General features: G+C 47.1%; 1 protein-coding gene across 1 annotated transcript in view; it reads left to right on the top strand.

Annotated features, from left to right (window-relative positions):
* Window positions 1-1,763: 1,763 nt before the first annotated feature.
* Window positions 1,764-19,893, top strand: part of STIL (STIL centriolar assembly protein) — a 41,826-nt gene continuing 23,696 nt past the window's right edge. Inside the window, exons 1-6 of the mRNA XM_083157353.1 lie at window positions 1,764-2,019; window positions 6,931-7,016; window positions 11,412-11,519; window positions 12,529-12,641; window positions 14,992-15,176; window positions 17,385-17,632. Of these exons, the coding sequence (XP_083013479.1) occupies window positions 6,946-7,016; window positions 11,412-11,519; window positions 12,529-12,641; window positions 14,992-15,176; window positions 17,385-17,632 (725 nt within the window). The 5' untranslated portion in view covers window positions 1,764-2,019; window positions 6,931-6,945. The remainder of the gene's footprint in view (window positions 2,020-6,930; window positions 7,017-11,411; window positions 11,520-12,528; window positions 12,642-14,991; window positions 15,177-17,384; window positions 17,633-19,893) is intronic.

The following is a 19,893-nucleotide window of genomic DNA, read 5'->3' as shown; positions in this document are numbered from 1 at the left end:
GGGATTGGCATCTGTACGCATATCATATCTTATAGTGTTTATGACGCATTACTTTTAGGAAAACAACCCACTCCCAAACCTGGGACTGTCCTGTAAAACTCAGGACACTTGGTAGGTATTAATTATGCTTTGAGACAGGGAAAAGAGGGATTCCACATGGGACATATCATGAAAATAAGGAAAATCGTAGGTAGAACGTACAAATACAGAGAAAATATGAGACACTTCAAATTATAAACAATATTGGCCGAATGCTTTGGAGTAGAGTATCAAAATACTCAAATATGGGTGATTGGGGCAGTATGGACGGTGTAATGGTTAGCATTACTGCCTCACAGCACTGAGGTCATGGGTTTAATTCCCACCAACTGTGCAGAGTTTGTATATTCTCCCCATACCTGAGTGGGTTTGCTTTCGGTACTTTGGTTTTCTCCCACATTCCAAAAACATACTGGTAGGTTATTTGGCTCCTAACAAAATTAACCCTAGAATGTCTGTGTGTGTGTGTACATGTGGTAGGGAATATAGATTGTAAGCTCCACTGGGGCAGGGAAAGCGCTGCGGAATATGTGTGCGCTATATAATAAACTGGTAATAATTGCCCAGTGTGTATGGACCTTAAGTGGAATGCTTTTGTGGTCAAAATTGGAGGGTCTTAAGCAAAAATCAGATATATCTGCTGTAATCCCTTCAGGTAAATCATCTGGATATTTATTAATGTTTGCATGTCCATAGACCGCATGCAATACTGCCGCCCAGATCTCAGGGGGGATTGGCTGGCCATACACTGCTGTGAGAAGTCGCAGTAGTGTATGGCCCCTTTTATATGCAGCACGCGCTATCTCCAAGTCCAAGGAGGCTGAGAGCCCCATACACTGCGGTGACGTCTACCCTTGGAAAAGTCGCTGGAAATAACTGCTTTAGCTGCCTGGGACCTTCCCAGGTGGCAGGATCGCATGCGATATATTGTACGTGGTCTTTTTGCATGCGATATATCACATGCGATCCCAGCCAAGCCTGCCCGACTGCAGAAGCCATCCAAGAGATTGTTTCTGCAACCGAAGCAACGTGCAGACTCTGGTGCGATGCACTCGGGGCTGCGCATCAGACCTGCTGTCATTCATCTGCAATTTGGGCTCCTTGGGGCGATCAATGAAGAGCCCAAATTGCAGGTGAATTGCATAGTGGGGGCCGTTAGGCACATACAATTTAGGAACTTTTTCACACGATTTATCGCAACGATCCTTCAGAATCGGGTGAAAAGAGCCCAAATCGTATAGGTCTGGGGTAGCCAACCCTAGTCCTCGAGAGCTACCAACAGTGAATGTTTTGCAGGTCTCCTCACAGAATCTCAAGTGAGCTAATTAGCTCCATCTGTGTATCTTTTAAAATGTGTCAGTGATTAATGAGTGCAGCTGTGCAGCAGCTAGGTTGTCTGGAAAATGTGACCTGTTGGTAGCTCTCGAGGGCTAGGGTTGGCTACCACTGGTAGGTGTATGGTTTTGGCCAGCTCTCATACGCTCCAGTTCAGTGTGATCACGTGGTCTCCCTCCCCAATTACACAGCGCGTTCCAGAATCAATCACATGAGTGGACAGAATGCAGCGTCTGCACTGTTGCTTGGTAACCAGAATCCAGTCACTAAAGCACATGCGCAAATCATTCCCACTCTCGCCTCCCTTCTCTGCTGCCGTTAGCTGCTTTGAATTGAAGTGATACGATTGGCTGACAATTTGCCGTGTCGTAATTGTTATTGGTTGACTTCGTCCGTGAATCGCCACTGATTGGCTTAGGGGCGGGAATAGCGTCCCCGGGCCCTTGGGATGTACTGGCGCCATATTAGCAGCAGTGCCAGCTGGTGGATTTGGTGTGTGAGGGTTACCGGTAACTGTCACTGTATATCACGTAGACCCCTCCCTGGGGATCTGCCGCCAGCCTTACCGCCCAGGAGCGCTGCCGTAGTGACCTGTAGCAGCAAGGGAACCAGCAGACAGGTGACTGCATCCATGCTGAGCTCCAGGTGAGTGCTGGGTTATATGCCGTGATCGGTGCAGACGTATGTCATACTTACTGGGGGGTACCTGGTGAAGACGTATACTATCTATACTGGGCATCACTGGTGGAGACGTATACTATCTATACTGGATATCACTGGTGCATGTGTTTGCCATCTATGCTGGCCTGGGCATCAATGGGGCACGGTTATACCAGCTATACTGTACTTGGCATCACTGGGGCAGGTGTAGACTAGCAATACTGGAGTTCACCAGTGACCAGTGCTGCTAATATGTACTATACTGGTGACCACTGGTGCATATGTGCTATTTTTATACTGGTGCAGGTGTGTACCTTTTTTATATACCAGTGACCAGTGCTGCAGATGTGTACACTGCTGACTAGCACTGCAGATGTGTAACTACACTGACCGTCAAGTTTTGTGACACACTGGCAGGTATTTAATGCGGCAGAGGGGGGGTAAAACCGTGAGGATTGCAGAAAACCAGCGATCCTCGCTATTTAAACCCCGCGCCAGCCGCTCGCTCTATTCAATGTTCTGGGGAAATCCTCGCCATCACAGGACGGTGAGAATTCCTCAAAACAGCGAGACCCGCGGCTAATGCAGGAAACTCGCTGTATTTAGCCGCGAGTCTCGCTGGTTCAGCAGCCGCATACGCCAATTCCCCCTCGCTCAAAAAATAGAGCGAGGGGGAATTGGTGTATGAGGGGGCTGCGTTGAATACTGACAGGGTGAGTGGTGACAGTGAGCAGGAAGCTCTGCTCGCTGTCGCCGCTCACCCACAGCATTGAATACCCCCCATTCTCTGTACTGCATCTGCCCCAATTGTGTTGGGTGAGGACTCTGCAATCCATATATCCCCTGTTTTAGCCTCTTAGCGTGGCAGATTATCTTCATTTATTTTCCATGCTTCATATCAAAGGACATGTCCAAGACTGAGATGATCATCTTCCCACCCTCCCTCACATCCCACAATCTCATTATCTATTGATTGCACAACTATCACCTCTAGCCCCCAAGTATGCTGTCTTGGAGTAATCATTGACCCCCCCTCTCTCTCTCTTTCTCCTTTCTTTTTTATTATTTTTTCAAACCACATATTCAGCACCTCCTCTCAAAAATATTTTCAGAATTAGACCTTTTCTCACTCAGGATGCCACTAAGACCATTATCCACTCGCTGATCATATCCAGGCTGGACTACTGCAATCTCCTTCTAACTGGTATCTAGGGATGCCAATCCCGGGGCATTTTTTCAATCCCGGGATTCGGGATTGAAAAATGCTCAATCCCGGGATTCCCGGGATCCCGGGATTGGCTTCCCTAAAAATAAAAAAACACCCTGGCCGCCCAAGCGCTGGGCGGGTGGGTGGCAGGGACCGCTGGGTGGGAGGGCGGGTGGGTGGCAGGGACCGCTGGGTGGGAGGGCGGGTGGGTGGCAGGGACCGCTTGGTGGGAGGGCTGGTGTGTGGCAGGGACTGCTAGGTGGGTGGCAGGTACCGCTGCCGCTGGGTCCCCGTGAGCGCTGGGTGGGTGAGCGGGCGGGTGGCCGGCCGTGAGTGCTGCCGGCCGTCAGCGCTGGGTGGGTGAGTGGGCGGGCAGGTGGCCGGGAGCGCTGGGCGGGCGGGCAGCCGTGGACGTGCGGCTGTGCCCTGCGCAGCGTGACCTCGCAGCGTGACCTCGTCACGCTGCGCACTCGGGGATTCGGAGAAGCCGGGCAGCGTCTGAGTGCTCAGACGCTGCCCGGCATTAAACTGCGCATGCGCAGTTTAATCCCGAAATCCCGGGATTGGAAATTCCAATCCCGGGATTGAAATCCCGGCGTTTTGGGGGCCAAATCCCGGGATCCCGCCGATCCCGATCCCGGGATTGGCCACCCTACTGGTATCCCTAACAAATGCCCGTCTCCAAACTATGCTCAATTCTGCAGCACGACTCATCTTCCTCACTAAACGCACTACCTCCACCTACTCTCTTCTACAAGGCCTTCACTGACCTCCCTTCCCTTTCAGTATTCAATTCAAACTTCGCACACTCACTTATAAAGCCCTCACCCACTCCTCTCCCATTTACATCTCTGACCTTATATCCCTTTAAGGTGCATACACATGGGCTATAATCGCTGTCAATATGGTCGCTGAACGACCATATTGCCAGCTATTGGAGTGTGCACTGGCGATAAATCGCCAGGTGCGCGCTCCCGATTTCAGCCCCCTAATGGTCGCTGGTCGGAGGAGCATGCTCCTCCGACCAGCGACCTTCCCTGCCTCTTCTCTCGGCAGTGTGACCTTTTCACCAGCGACCATCTCTGGTTGCTGCTGAAAACGGGACACTGAGCAATTTCCTCTGCTAACACCCGTCAGCTCTTCTGCTGACTTATTGCCTCCTCCCACCACCAACATTTTTCACGTGCTGCTCCCTTACACTGGAATTCTCTACCTCTCCCCCCTCAGACTCCCCACTTCCATACACAACTTCAAACGGGCACTTAAGACCCACTTCTTTACCAAACCCAGCAAACTGTCCTCCTAACCTGTTCCTCGCCCTGTCTACCCCTCCGGTGTCACCCCTGTCTGTCTGACAAGTCGCCCCCAAATTCCCCCTGAGCTTCCCCGGCTGCTCCCCGGGGGAGCTTGATTAGATTGGCACTTGATGTGCCATTTTTTACATGTGATAAATCGTCTCGAGACTGGGGGCTGCTGGTGGGAGCAGGGGGGGCTGGGGACGCTGCGGGGGACACAGGCGGCATAGAGCCGGGAGCTGTCAGTGCTAGAAAAAAAAGCCTATACAATGAATGGGCAGCCTGTGATTGGCTGAGCGCTCTCTCAGCCAATTGCTGACTGGCTGAGAGAGCGCTCAGCCAATCACAGGCCGCCCATTCATTGTATGGGCTTTTTTTTTTATTCAGTACGGATAGCTCCTGCCGGCTCCCCCATCCCGGCTCTATGCCGCCTGTGTCCCCCACAGCGTCCCCAGCCCCCCCTGCTCCCTCTACCGTCGCGCCGCCCCACTAGGTCCCAAGTCGGGTGGTCGGACGTGCAGCAGGTCCGACCACCCGACGCAGATCCGATGCGCACGGGACCGCGCATCGGATCTGAGGGGACATCAAAACTAGCCGATTTTGGTCCGATTTCGGTCAGATCCGACTGATCTGGCTGAAATCTGACCAAAATCGGCTAGTGTATGGGGGCCTTAAGCTCTCACGAGCAGGGACCTCATGTGCTTATCCTTTCTTACTTCAGCAGTCTTCGACTGCACCAAAGCACGCTGTTTTCTGCCACCTGGATACTTATGTTGCAGTAATCAGCTGATGTTCCTATAATCTTTTACCCTGTATTGTCTCCAACTGTAAGCTGTTTTGATTATGTGTACTCTGTAATTGGGCGCTGTGGAACCCTTGTGGTGCCATATAAATAAAGGGCGTTTCTATGAAGCCGGATTTGGTAATGTTCTTTCTAATCTGTGATTGTATACATAAAGGTGATGGAGATCCGTCCTGGTCCACATCAGTCGCTAACAACCACGGGTGGAAATGATGCCAGTGGCTGGGTGGTGACTTTGTTTGTTATGGGTCTATTTTGCTCTCCAATAGGTTGTTCACCTTTCAATACTGTATATACATTTTGAGTCAAATTCAGTTAAATGTGAAACCCTGTTGCCCGCTTAGCAGTCTATCTGTAGTACATACAGTTGCTTAGTTTTTGCTCACACCTCTGTAGACCTGCCCACAGGTTTACAAGCTTTTGTATCCTCACGCCTAGACTGCTGCAATGCCCTCTACCTTGGTCTCACAGTAAAATAATTGCACTGCTTACAGATGGTATAAAATACCATTGCCAGGCTATTAACCAACCAGCCCTGCTCCAGCCACATTACACCCATTCTCTACTCCCTTCACCGGCTGCCTGTAAAAGGAGGAATCACTTTTAAGATTGGCTTAGTGACTTTCAAAGCACTTCATGACCAGGGCCCAAGGAACTTGATTCCTTACTGCCCAGCTCGATATTTGCAATCTGCAGATGATGGACTATTAACTGTACCTAGAATCTGCCTGAACTCTTCTGGGGGTCAAGCTTACAGGTTTGTGGATTTGATTCTATGGAACTCTGTCTCCCGCATATTGCTAGAGGCCCCCACTGTAGAATCTTTCAAAAATAGACTCAAGACTTTGCTGTTCTCTTAAGCATTTCACTAATATCCACTGTTAAGCTTGTGGGGGGGGGGGGTTGTGCTATAAAGGCAAATTTTAAAGCATTTTTGAGTCCTATTTGAAGAAAAGTGCTATATAAATAGTATTATTATTATTTAGGGTAGCTCCCTGCACAGCCTAGCTGTGAACGCAGGCACTAGGCCACCATGGTTTGGGTAGCAGCGGCTGCATATGCAGCCGCTTTGGTCCACCCCGCAAATAGTCTGGATATGCCTGCAATGTCTGGAGGGATCCTCCGCTGGCCTTAAGACTACAGATGCATTTTCCAGATTGCAATGGCAGTTTAAGGGCTCATGCGTGCTAATGATCCTTCTAGGATCAGGGCGTTGCTGTACAGGGGGCAGCATTGGCAAGCCAGGCCTGGCAACATCGCCTCTGGGACATACCTTTCATCTACGGTAGTGCTGGGCTTCCCCTGGGCACACTGGTTTATGTGAATAGATGCTGTGTGCATGGCATCTAGTCACGCGGGGACAGATTTGGCAGAGGGAATTGCGCACTTTAAAAATCAGGGAAGGGCGCTGCTAAAACAGGCTAGTGAAAACACCAGTGCATGCACTCTACCACCTAAAAGCGATTGTTGCTAATTGGCGACTGAAGTTGAATTAGCCCCACCATTGGAAACTGTAAATATCTCGTTAAGTGGAAACCATGATTAAGCAGCTTCCCGTTGTATTTGCATATGACTCTATCTTATGTTTTAAGGACACAAATGCAAAAATGAGTATGAAGAGATTGCAGTACCACAAGGAAGGGAATCCCACTCACAATGAAAATCAGATTAATATGAGGTAAGACGTTTATTCTCTGGCAATGCTGGTAAATGTGCTTGTTTATACCGGCTTGTGGGCCTTTGTGTTGCATAATTGACCTACAATGTCTATGATCACCATATGGATTACACGCGGTGACACACGTTTTTGGGGGTTTTCACTTGTTTTACCAACATCTGCTTGATTCACTATCCACGTGGCCATCTATTGGTAAAAGTAACCTGTGACGGGGGTAGCAGAGTGAACCGCCTTGCCAGAAATGTGGTAACTACCAAATTATACTAACTGTGATCATGTAATTTGGAATATACATATGGCCTTAAAAAACTTGTTGGTACTTGTGTATTATCATGGTGCCCACTAAGCAAGTAGCTTAGTGGGCTATTCTGCATAGGAAAATCGCATCGCGTAGCGTGTATAGTACGATGCGATGTCAATATTAAATGCACAGGAGTGCTTATACAATGAAATATTGCATGGCACCAAATGCGATGCGATTATTGTATTGTACATGCACCCATGTGATGGGTGCTTACTATGAGATCACCTATGGCATTGTTTTGCATCACCCCCAGTATCCACGCCACCCCAAAGCGTGGCGAGTGCAGCGGAACGCGTCCTCCGACCTTTTCATACCCCTCACTATCCACGTCGGCGTGGAGTTGATTTATATAGTGTGGTGAGCCACCGAGCGCGTTTGGAAGTTGGGGAAATTGCAGAGATGGTAGATATAGTGTAGTCCTACAGTGGCCCTGATTCTGGTTCACTTGCAAAAGCAAACTTTTTCTTTCACAGACAAAACCATGCTGCACTGCAGGGGGGGGGGGGGGGGCAGATGTAACATGTGCAGAGTTATATTGTTGCGTTATTTTGTTTCTATGCAGGGTAAATACTAGCTACTTTATTGTTACACTGCAATATAGATATCACTTTAGTACAAGTACAAACCCCACCCAAATCTAACTCTCTGAACATGTTACATCGGGTGTGGTATGCGGTTCAGACAGTCGGGATCCCGACAGTCATTAGCTCGACATCGGGATCCCGACTGGCCGGACTCAGACAGCGTGGCCTGCGCAACAATGCCCCTTGTGGGCTCGCTGTGTTAGCCACGCTGCGGGCACGGTGGCTTGCCACCTATTCTCCCTCTATGGCTGTCGGGAACCCAGCCGTCTGTGTTTTTAACAGTGGGGATTCCGATGTCGGGTTAATGACTGTTGGGATCCCGATTGTCGGGACCCCATCCGGCACCCGTTACATCTGCCCCACCTGCAGTGCACATGGTTTTGTCCATTAAAGGAGGAGTTTGCCTTTGCGCGTAAACCAGAATCAGGCCCATCGTGTAGAAACATGCACCACAGTGTCTCTGTGTGCTGGGCACCATTACTGTGTATCTGAGATCATCCAGTAAGTGGGCAATACCCTGAAGAGTCTTAAAAAAAAAAAAAAAAAGGCATTTGTATTTATTATTGCAAAGGATTACACTGCGACAAGAGATTCTTGGGGACAATACAAACTCTTAACAGGACTTTCTACACTCATAATGTATTCCCCCTACTGTCGTTTGCAATATGGCTATGTACGAATGTTGTTTAGTGTTTTGGGTACTTGTGTACTAGCACGGCGCCCATCGCATCGCAGGCCATAAGCTATGCGATGGCAGCCAATGTTATACAATTTTGAATTGTATACAATCGAATTGTATGCCGTTCTATCGCATATACAATGGTATACGATTTATAATTGTATAAGCACCCTAATGGGGGCTTACTATGTTAAATGCACCCCCCACTATGAATGTGAACCCGTAGCGAGCCTGCGAGGGGTGGCGGTACTAGCACGGCGCCCATCGCATCGCAGGCCATAAGCTATGCGATGGCAGCCAATGTTATACAATTTTGAATTGTATACAATCGAATTGTATGACGTTCTATCGCATATACAATGGTATACGATTTTAAAATTGTATAAGCACCCTAATGGGGGCTTACTATGTTAAATGCACCCCCCACTATGAATGTGAACCCGTAGCGAGCCTGCGAGGGGTGGCGGTACGCGTCCTATGACCTTTTCATACCCCCACGTCCGCGTGGAGTTGATTTTATATAGTGTGGCGAGCCACCGAGCCCGAAGCGTGGCGAGCGCAGCATGGGGACGCGTAATAAATGTGAAGTAGTACGCGTCCCCTCGCGGGGCACACTGCGCTCGCCACGCTTCGGGCTCGGTGTCTCACTATGTAAAATCAACTCCACGACGATGTGGATAGTGGGGGTATGAAAAGGTCGTAGAACGCGTCTCGCCGCGCTTCGGTTTCACGTTCATAGCGGGGGGGGTGCATTTAACATTGTAAGCCCCCATTAGGGTGCTTATACAATTTTAAAATCGTATACCATTGTATATGCGATAGAACGTCATACAATTCGATTGTATACAATTCAAAATTGTATAACATTGGCTGCCATCGCATAGCTTATGGCCTGCGATGCGATGGGCGCCGTGCTAGTACCGCCACCCCTCGCAGGCTCGCTACGGGTTCACATTCATAGTGGGGGGTGCATTTAACATAGTAAGCCCCCATTAGGGTGCTTATACAATTAAACAGCGTATAGGGGGCTTATACAATTTTAAATCGCAGTGCATCGGGTGTATGCCATGCGATTATGTGTTGTGCGACCAAATATCGTGGGCGCCGTGCTAGTACATAAGTACCGTGTTTTGTGTTGCCTAGTAGTATGTACATATTGTATTTTTTACTGATCTTTATATCTTGTTACAAGTTAGTTTATGAGTTGTTGGACTAGTAGAGTGTTTAGTGGGTGGGACTAAAACAACCTGTAGCCAATCAGAATAGTCACCAAAGTAGACGTGCTGCTGATACTGTGGGTGGGTGTGACAGCCACATGGACACTTGTACCACTGCAGGCTTTGTTTATAGTGTTCTGGTCCATTTAACAAAAAAATGGAAATAACTCGCCAAGTGATCTGTATGGGAAAAGAGCCAGGAGTTTGAGGGAGTTTTATGTCAGCATGCAAACTGCTGACATTGTTTTCTTATACCCCTTTCACACTGGAAAGCGCTTGCATGTCTGGTCCAAAATCCCAGCTTGCAAGCACTTTTACACTAGCTGCCTGACTCTGTGTAAAGCCGGGTGGGTGACGTAATCGGGAAGTGGCGCTGGGAGATGTCCTAACTGCCCCTTTACAGTGCAGTCGTCCCCAGATACCTGTGGCCATCCCAGGTCCGACCCGGGATAAAATCCCGTAATGTTGAACCCTGGACAATCTTCCAGGATCCTTTCACACTGACCAGTTTCCAGGGTTGTTGCGCATTCATGTGCAATAACCCGGGAAATATTTGTCCATGTGAAAGGGGCATTACTGAGTCAAAACTGTTGTGTGACCATTCTTCAGACAGAGGGCAGAGCTGTGTGTGATACGGGCAGCGCCATGATGCGGAAAGTGAATTGGTTCTAAGCGGCAAGTGAGAGGTGTAGATTTGTCATTATGGAAGTAGGAAGCCTGCTGTGTCTCGCCTGTATATGACGCCAAGTTCATAATCCAGATTTTTCTTTGTCATGACTCATGACATTGTAATGGGGATGCTAAATGGTCTCATTATTCATGTCTATGAGGTCGATCCTATTGGCTCCAAAGTATGTGAGGTGCCATTTAAATGCTGGCATCGGCACCTGTGGTATCTGCTAGATGCCGCTGCTTAGCTGACAGTACTGGATGTATGCGAGTTCTATGCGATATTTCTGGCACCTAAACACTTCCACTCCTTACCTAGCTATAAGGTAGTCCTTGTTTTGTATCGGTAATGGTGACCATACACTGTCAGATAACACTGGCGGTCAGTCATTAATAAGCACACATGCTGAAAACCTATATCCCGGCCACATACTGTCAGATATTTAGTCTGCCTGAGGATTGGTAATTATCCACCGTCAGATTAATTTGTATGTAAACTGGTGGTTGTGTCCTATCCAAGCCCAAATGATCTCATCGGTCAGGAATGCTGGAGAACATTTCATGGCCGACAGAAGGATAATTGGTGCTTGTTTTCAGCCAATCACTTTGCATTAATTGGCTTATCAGGCCGGTTAGTGCACTGAGTATGGTCACCTTGGTCTGATATGCAATGACGTGTCAGTAACTCCTGTTATACATGTCATCAGTATATGCTGTGGGTGTGAGAACACAATGTCTAATTGGTTAGCTGTTATTACCGCACTTGTGCCCCAGACAGATGGCGGAGGCCTCTTCACTGCTGGTCACACCCCCAACACCTGTTAGTGGGGTCTGTAATCCTATATAATGGAGTAATATGAGCTGATCACTTCACCTCTCATCTACTTCTACATCTATAAATTCATATTTTAGAATGATCTTAAATTGTATTTGTTTCTTCAGGAATATGGCAAATAGGATGCTGCCTATAAACTTCCCTCCAACTAGAACTGTACTCTGGGATTCAACACCAGTGGGAGATGCCATAGGATTACATTTCAGCTATTACAGGTAGTTATGAGACCATATTGCCAATTAAATATTGAACTGATGGCAGCAAGTTTACTCTAAAGCTGGGAATGCCCTAGGACTAGGTGACTTCTCAGAGAAGTCTCCAGCCGCCCATTAATCCTATGTGGTCCTTTTGCAGACAATATATTGCATACAAAGCCTGCCTGACTGAAGTCATCCAAGGGTTCTCCCCCTACTAGCATTGCGACTCGCAGGCTCCCATGTGATGCGCATGGAACCCCACATCGCGTTGGTCCAGCTGTTGAATACATGGCATTTTATGTGATAGCAGCAATCGCATAAAAAGTGACCAAATCGCATGTTTGTGGATGGGCACCTTAAGTGCACAGCTCTGCCCTGGCTCATACAAGAGCAGTATGTGTGCCTAGCTTGGCACCAAACCATCTCCTTAAACTCCCCATCAGTAACGCTTGCACCAACTGTAGGTAAATAATTCTCGAAAGGGTCGGGAACTAAATCCGTCAGTCAAAAGGCTGAAAGTGGTATCCCAACGTACCCCATTAAGTATTTTAACCCTGGTTCCCCCTCCCATAACTGCAGCCCGACCCTAGCCCCGTTACTTACTAGTGTGATCTGTCGGGATTCTGGCTATTAGGATTTGACCACATCCCCTCTCGATTGCACCCAAATCGGATCTGTCCTATCTAAGCCTAGACCAGGTACGAGGAACCTTTGGCACTCCAGCTGTTGAACTACACATCCCAGCATGCCCTGCTACAGTTTTGCTATTTGGTCATGCTAAAACAGTTACAGGGCATGCTGGGATGTGTAGTTCAACGACAGCTGGAGGGCAAAATGTTCCCCATCCCTGGCCTATACAGTTCATTGTTGTGTGACCTGCATCACAGATTAGCTCCGAATTCTTCATTTAGTTACATATGTAATGCAAAATCCTGATATCGGAATGGGCATTTCCTAAGTGACGGCTCATCGGGTTGGCACTAATGATTACCCATTTTTATTTTTATTTTTGTGATTCCCTGCTCAGGAATCCTCGCGTGCTGCTGTCGGAGAAAGCTTTGCGGCTCTCTTATCGTCACGCAAAGAATGAAAGAAGATTGTTCTCTTGCTTCTTGCTTGGATCGTTCTCAGTGGATGATGGTCAGTGTCACTTTGTATTACTGCTTATTCCTTCCGTCAGTAATTCTCTTATCTCTCACAACCGCTTATGAAATGCTGGTATTTTTAAAAAGGTTCTTTAGCTAAATGTAAATGCCGCTGTACAACCGTACAGGGCTGTAAGTGCTAAATTGTCATTTGGCCTGGCTTATACTGTACTTTGTTGTCAGTTAGGGAACCATGGTTGTTGGATCATCATCCTAGCATCACTGTAGAGTAAGGTCTCTGGGATCTGTAACATAGTAACTGCACTGTTCCACAATACACCGCCATTTTCGAAAAGGTGCTTCTTGCCCGCCCCCAAACAATCGCATTCTGCCAATAAGGCTGCAGCTTAGGTGACACTGCATGCAATCAAACATGGAGTCTTGTTTTTGCGCATTCCACCCACCATAAGCACTGTGCGCAATTTTATCTGAATCAGACCCAAAGTTTCTGATGGGGGTATATCTGATTAATGGGAAAGTATTGGTAATGTTAGTGATGGCTAACCTTGACACTCCAGCTGTTAAACTACACATCCCAGCATGCCCTACTACAGTTTTACTGTTTAGCCTTGCTAAAACTGATGCAGGGCATGCTGGGATGTTTAGTTCAACAACAGCTGGGGTGTCAAGGTTCGTCGTCACTGGGTCCTCCTGACAGCTATTCCCTTTTTAAGGTTTATTACTGAGAACTATTGTTCTCCATTGGATTCCAACTATGTATTAACTATGTCCAATTGGATTACAAGTATGCATGTTTTCCATTTCATTAACATTCCTCTAATGAGACCCTTCATTACCCAGTAAGTGGGACTGATACAAGCCGCCTTCCATGGCATTGAGAAGAACGGTGTGGTTGTCACGGGCAACTTCTCCAATCAGCTATTACATCATTTTAAAGTGCACTTTTGATAAATGTTGCTTCAAAGCTGATTGGATGCCATGTGCAGCCTCGCCCACTTCTGCAATTACAGCCACTTTGCCTAACTCACAATCAAGTCATAAATGCATAGGACAGAATATTCCCTTATAAAGCAAATAGTGTTCCTCCTATAGGTTATTTATAGAGGGAAAATGCTCCCTGCCCTTGTAGCAGCACCCCAATGGAAAAAGTATGCCCTCTTCTGTACCACAGTATGTGCACATCATCTACAGGTACACCACTGATTTTCCGGCATGATTGGTTCCAATGCCATGGCGGATTATCGATTTTTGCCGGATTACAGAAGGATTTCTAGTTTTTAATAATTTTGCACCTTCAGTACATTTCTAAAGCAATAAATAGTCAAATATATGCTACAGCATAATATTAATGAATGAATAAACACAGTAGTGTATGCAAAACTGTTTATTTCAGTGTACTATGTGCTGTATAAGCAAAACAGGTATCAGGTATATTTTGAACAACCATTAACAGTAAGTGCAGTATGAATGAAAGTCTTGCTGGGACCTTGGATGCCATATCAGCCCCACTGCTGCCTGCTGTGTCACCTGCAGTGTCCTTGGAAGCTGTACCCAGTGGTTCAGGTTCATCAACCTCTTTTAATCCAGACAATTTACAATTTTGCTTTGTCCGGTTTAAAGGAGGTCCCTAAACTCCTTTAATCCGGACAAATCAAAAGTGTCCAGATTAAAAGAGGTTCCGGACAAACGGTTGCCGGAAAATCGGTGGTCTACCTGAATTAATTATGGAGATCATTGGGGCAACCTAGTATGTCTGAAAGTGCTGGGCATGCCACTAAGGTTGACACGGTATACGGTTGTATTGCCGACAGTCATTGGGTCGACGCGGGAGAAGGTCGACGTGGGTTAGGTCGACAGGTTGGAAGGTCGAGATGTGTTTTTTTTATTTATTTTTTTACTGTTTTTTTTGAGCCATGTGCCAACAGGCGGTATTTCATGCCCTACCATCCACTAGGGCGTGGTGGGAGAATAAAATAGTGTGCCCGAAGCATAGCGAGCGATGCGAGTGGCTGCGGTTGACTTCAAACTGTGTCCATGTCGACTGTATCGACATTCGGGTAAAAAAAAAGAAACCCATGTCGACCTAGATACCTGTCGACCTAAGTGGTCTCAACAATACGATCCATACCTGATTTGACACGGGGGGGTGCATGCCCTGAGACCACACCCCCTCCCGTGATGGCTACTTGCACCTTTTGGCGTGGTTAGAGGGTACCCTGCGAACAGTTCACATTACCTATGACATTTCCTTTTACAGTTGCAGTATGCAGTGTTCTTTTGTCAGGCTTACAGTACTATGCAAGGGCTTCTTGTTTTTATTGGTTTAGTCATGTGTTTGTGTTACGATTATCTGCTTTCTTATATCTCGCTTTTTCCTCTCTTAGATGAAGAAGGTATAACCTTAACAATTGACAGGTTTGATCCTGGCCGCGAGAAGCCGGGCAGTGCCGGAAAAGTCCCATCTACCCTCTTGCCTGGTGATTTCGCTGTCCCATGCTCTATTTCATACAAAGAATCTGGAGGGAATGTTCTGCTACACTCCCCCGAGGATTTTACATCCTCATTCATGGTAATTCTTTTAGTTTTCAAAGAAATATCTATTTTTATGTTTCTTAATTTAGCATATATATTACTATTGGTTATATAGGCTAAATGATCCCACGTTCATGAATTGCAGGTGTTGGTCAACAGGATGCACTCTTGAAACTTTAATGTCGGCCACTTATCTTCATATTGACTTAACGTGTGCAGACAGTATTATACATATACTTACCATAAGTGTTCTAGAGTCCCATCAGTTGTTGGTATTTCAGTGCCTTTGCAGCATGTTTTCTGGATACATATTTGAATTAACCACTTATATATTTTGGAGCCCAAGTTTCCCGTTTTGTAGTAGAAGTGGGAACCTGTTATTGTGTGATTGACCAGACACGGCACTTTAACCCTTGTGTGGGATGTATTTAAATGCCGGAGGCAAAATCGGTATAACAATCTTTCATGAAACTACCCAATGGTCAGTATTCTGCTGCAGATTGTACAACAGCGGTTCTTTTCTGCCATCAAAGTCTGTATGTATTCTGTACTTACACACGGATGAATTTATAATGTACAGTATGTGATGATATATAATTGGTGGCGTCACCCACTGTCCTAGTATGTGGAAGTGGGTAAACTACTTAGAATGGGTGTCGGTTGTTGGGTCTACACCAACTAGGTCGACGGGCAGCAATGTTGACACAAGCATTAGGTATAAAGTCAAATGGTCGACATGGGTTTTTTCACTTTTTTTTTTTTTTTTTTTTAACCCGAATGTCAATCAACCAATCAAATTCTAGCTATGACCTTCTAGAGTGCTTGATATGTCGGATTTGGCTGGCTGCTATGGGCAACATATTCCCTTTTTCAAAATACTTTTGACCTGTTTCCAGTCTGGTCAGAAAGGCGTATTAATGACTTGTGAATTGTAATGTACAGTATGCTCTCTAAAGATGTGAATTACATTACTATTCCCATAAGGCACATTCTTGGTACCATTGTGATTTGGTGGCTGTTTGTTGTAGAGGTGGGGGTGATTAGGGGAGGGGGAGCGGCTGTCTGGCTGCTGTTGAACTACAGATTGCAGCAAGCCTTGTCATGGTTTTAACCTGTCTGTGTAATATAACAGTGGTAACTGCGGTTGAAGGTCCGGGAGTCTCAAGTGTCTGCTGGAGATAGGACAAAGAAGCCACAGCAACACAGGAGAGGGATCTCCATAGATTCCTCATTATTCTGCAGATTAGGATAAAGTGCAGACTGGCGTCCTGTTGAAAGCAAAGAAAAGCCTTGTATTTTTGTCCTCAGCTGCTGCTTTACTTCATGTGTTTTTCGCTCATTGTAATGGCTGACGGTCTGTACTAGTGAGAGCTGCTGTCATTGTTTTTCTGAGCGCAGCAAAAGCTTGCACCATTGAATCTGTCCCTACTTATTTATTTAGACTGAACCTGCAATGGAAACTCTGCAAAGAGATTATGGGCCAATGTAATGGGGTGTGAGAATCAGACCCCCCACCAACCACCATTTCTTTAATAAAAGCTATGGGAAAACTCTGAATCTCTCACTTTCAGATGCTCGCACCCTATTATGTGTCCTGTTGTGCGGCCTAGCGTGCAAAATGTAATCTTGATACTGCAGACAATGAGACTCATCTAGCGCCAGTGATCATATGTGTTACTGTCATTGGGATCTGTAGGCTCCAGCCATGGTCCTTGATAACTTCTGCAATGTGACCATAATCTTGTCCGGTTGTGACCAAGACTTCGTTCCCTGTATTGTCTGCATCAGAAGAACCCGATACACCAACGGTTTTAAGCGTCCCAATATCCTTGTTTTGGTTATTCTGCAGCCGTTTTTCATAAGTTGCCCTCTGTGATTGGACAACAAGATTGTACCAGATTGTACCAGATGTTAAACTGTATCCATGCTTCCTACTTCTTATGGCCTTGGATCTTTTGCACCTAATAATAATAATTCATGGATGCATATCGGGCTATAGGGAAATAATAGCTTTTCCCTATAGCGACGCTGGAATAAATGTTATCTTTAATGCCTTTATAGAAGATCACTATTGTGGGTTGTTGCTATGATCTGTCTGTCGGAGGGTTATTTCACTCTCTCCCGCTCCATCTTACCTAGTCCTTCTGAATGTCAAGTAGTAGGAAGGAGTTGGGGAGTTACCGCCGCGGGGCTTTAATTGTATTGTTTTGCAGATGAAAAGAAATTCTTGTATTTTTGTTTTAAGGGTCTGCAGAGCCATCTTCACAGCAAAGAAGCCTTGGATCTCTCTAAATTGCTGACGATGAGAGCTCATATCACTTACTCTGAGAACATGGACAATCTTCACTTTGATCTTCGCTGGGCGGCTGTCACTGTAGCGAATACATTTGAAAGTACTCCCATAAAGCCTGTCCCAATTATACCCACAGCCCTAGCCAGGAACCTGAGCAGTCCCCATAATATTGCACAGCTTCAAGGCACACACAAATGCGGGTAAGTGTTCTTTAATGAAATCATAATGGTGTGTTTCCATAAATGCTTGTCCTCCTGTCGCCATCGCTGCCGAGTGTTTTGTCAAGCACTTGTTTTGTTTCTGTTTCACTAATTTTTATGTATTTTATTTCATTTACTTGGAATGGATGGGAACAAACTTTTTGAAGTTTGGGGAAATAACAATTTAGATTAATCAAGAATAATATTGATTGTCTCTGAGCTAGGCTTAATTTATATCGTATTAAACTTGATGGAATGTATTCAGTGGGGGAAAACTCTGTTCTAGACCACGTCCGCGTAGTTCCGCTGGAACGTTATTGTCCCCAACATCAGCGATAGTTCCTTGCATACAATAAGGGTGTGCAGGAAAGTGGTGATTGCCTTAATTCTCAGAAGTAGGCTGCTGAATCTTATACCCCCTTCCCCCTCAAAATAGTTTGTTTCTCTGACATGCAGCAGGGACCACTGGAATCACATCGGGTATTAGAGCTGGGAATGCTGGGAGCTAGGCACTTCTTAATATTAATTAGGGGATACTGGCTCCTCCCCTCTAAGACCCACAATCCCCCAGTGAGAAAATTGTGCCAGGGAGTTAGGTCACAGTTTTTCTGCTCCTGCACATTTTTTCAAGCTTTTTGGCTATATATATTTTTTACAAGTACTTTTTGCTTGGTAGTAGTGTGAATCCCTTCCCCACCTATTGAAAGTGGTGGGTCCGGGTATTCAGCGCCCCTGGAGATCCAGGTCGTCAGTCAGGACCTCGTTAAAGGTGCCTGCCTGCACGAGTTCCGTGCTCCTGCCGCCCCTCCAGCAAAGGGGACGCCAGTCACGAAGTGGAAGCCTCCGGTGGTGAGTAGGCGCTGAGCGCTCTTTCCACACGCCGTCCCCTGCTCCCCGCCTGCCGCGCTGTACGCGGTTCTCTGCAGCGTTGTGAGGCGCCGCCATCTTGAAAACGGCGCGTCCTCGTGTACAGGTCTCACGCGGCAGTACTAAGTGCCGGTGCCGTTACACGGAGGAGCGCTAGCAAGCGGGTGGCTCTGGGCGCTGTCAGGTCTGCACTCGCTGGCTAGGTAAGAGGGGACACGCTGCTCAGGGAGGCGGGCATGGCGCGGCCATTACGCAGATACACAGTAAGGCTGACTCTTTCCTGTTCACAGGTGACTGCAGCTTAGAAGGCTCTGAAAGATATCACTGACACAGTGTTTTGCGCTGTATTGGTCTTGGTGTAACAGGGCTCATTCTCCTCCAGGTCTCACAGAACCCTGAGGTTTTTGGCTTGTGAGAGGTGTATCTGTACTCAGTGTGTGTGTGTGTGTGTGTGTGTCTGTAAGATCCTGTATCGCACACGGTATTGGACCGGGCGGGCAGGGATCATGACGGGCAGGTCCAAAGCCTCTCAGAAGGTTTTCGCTTGTACTGTTTGTACAGCAAAGTTTTCTCAATACACTGCTGAGGGTAATGCCACTGTTTGTCAGTCATGTTCAGGTGCTGAATCTGCATCACTGGCGGGGTCTCAGGCGCCCCAGTGGGCCTCAACCTTAGTGGGTACTATGTCAAAACTCACTTCTGAGTTGGCGCTGGCTTGCAGAGCTGAGCCTTCGTGGGCTACAGCCCTAGCAAGGTCTGTGGAGGGGTTAGCTAGCTCCATGAACAGACCAGAGAGGCCTTCCACATCCAGCAATAAGCGACCTTATCAGGCTATTATTGTGGAGGATGATTTAGAGGAGGAACAGGATCCATTTCACGAAATGGAGGATGGTGAATGGGAAGAGGTTCAGGATGTCATTCCTGAAGGAGAACCGACTCCTTTAGGGATAGAGGCTCTTATTATGGCGGTAAAGGAGGTTCTTCGTTTACCGGACGATCCCAGACCAGAGCCGCAGGAATTTGATCTGTTTGGTGGGGTTCAGAAAGCATCAGTAGTTTTTCCCTGCCCAAATCAGGATCAGCTTGTGGCAGCATGGAAGAACCCGGACAAACGGTTCCAGATTCCCAGACGTTTTACTTCTCTGTATCCCTTTGAGCCAGCCGCCTTAAGCAGGTGGGAGACTCCGCCTCCGGTGGACACCTCAGTTTCCCGGCTTTCCAAAAAGACGACATTGCCAGTCCCGGGGGCTTCGGCCTTGAAGGATCCCTCTGATAGAAAGATGGAGGCTACTCTCAAGGCCATTTATGTAGCAGCAGGGACTCAACTCAGACCGGCAATAGTTTCGGCCTGGGTAAATAGGGCAAATGTCAAATGGGCGGAGTTAATCATCGAG

This window comes from Crinia signifera, chromosome 8, assembly GCF_055691185.1.
Source record: "Crinia signifera chromosome 8, ASM5569118v1, whole genome shotgun sequence".
In the NCBI taxonomy this organism is placed as follows: domain Eukaryota; kingdom Metazoa; phylum Chordata; class Amphibia; order Anura; family Myobatrachidae; genus Crinia; species Crinia signifera.
Note: the sequence above shows the minus strand (reverse complement) of the source record. Positions and strands in the feature narration are given on the sequence as shown.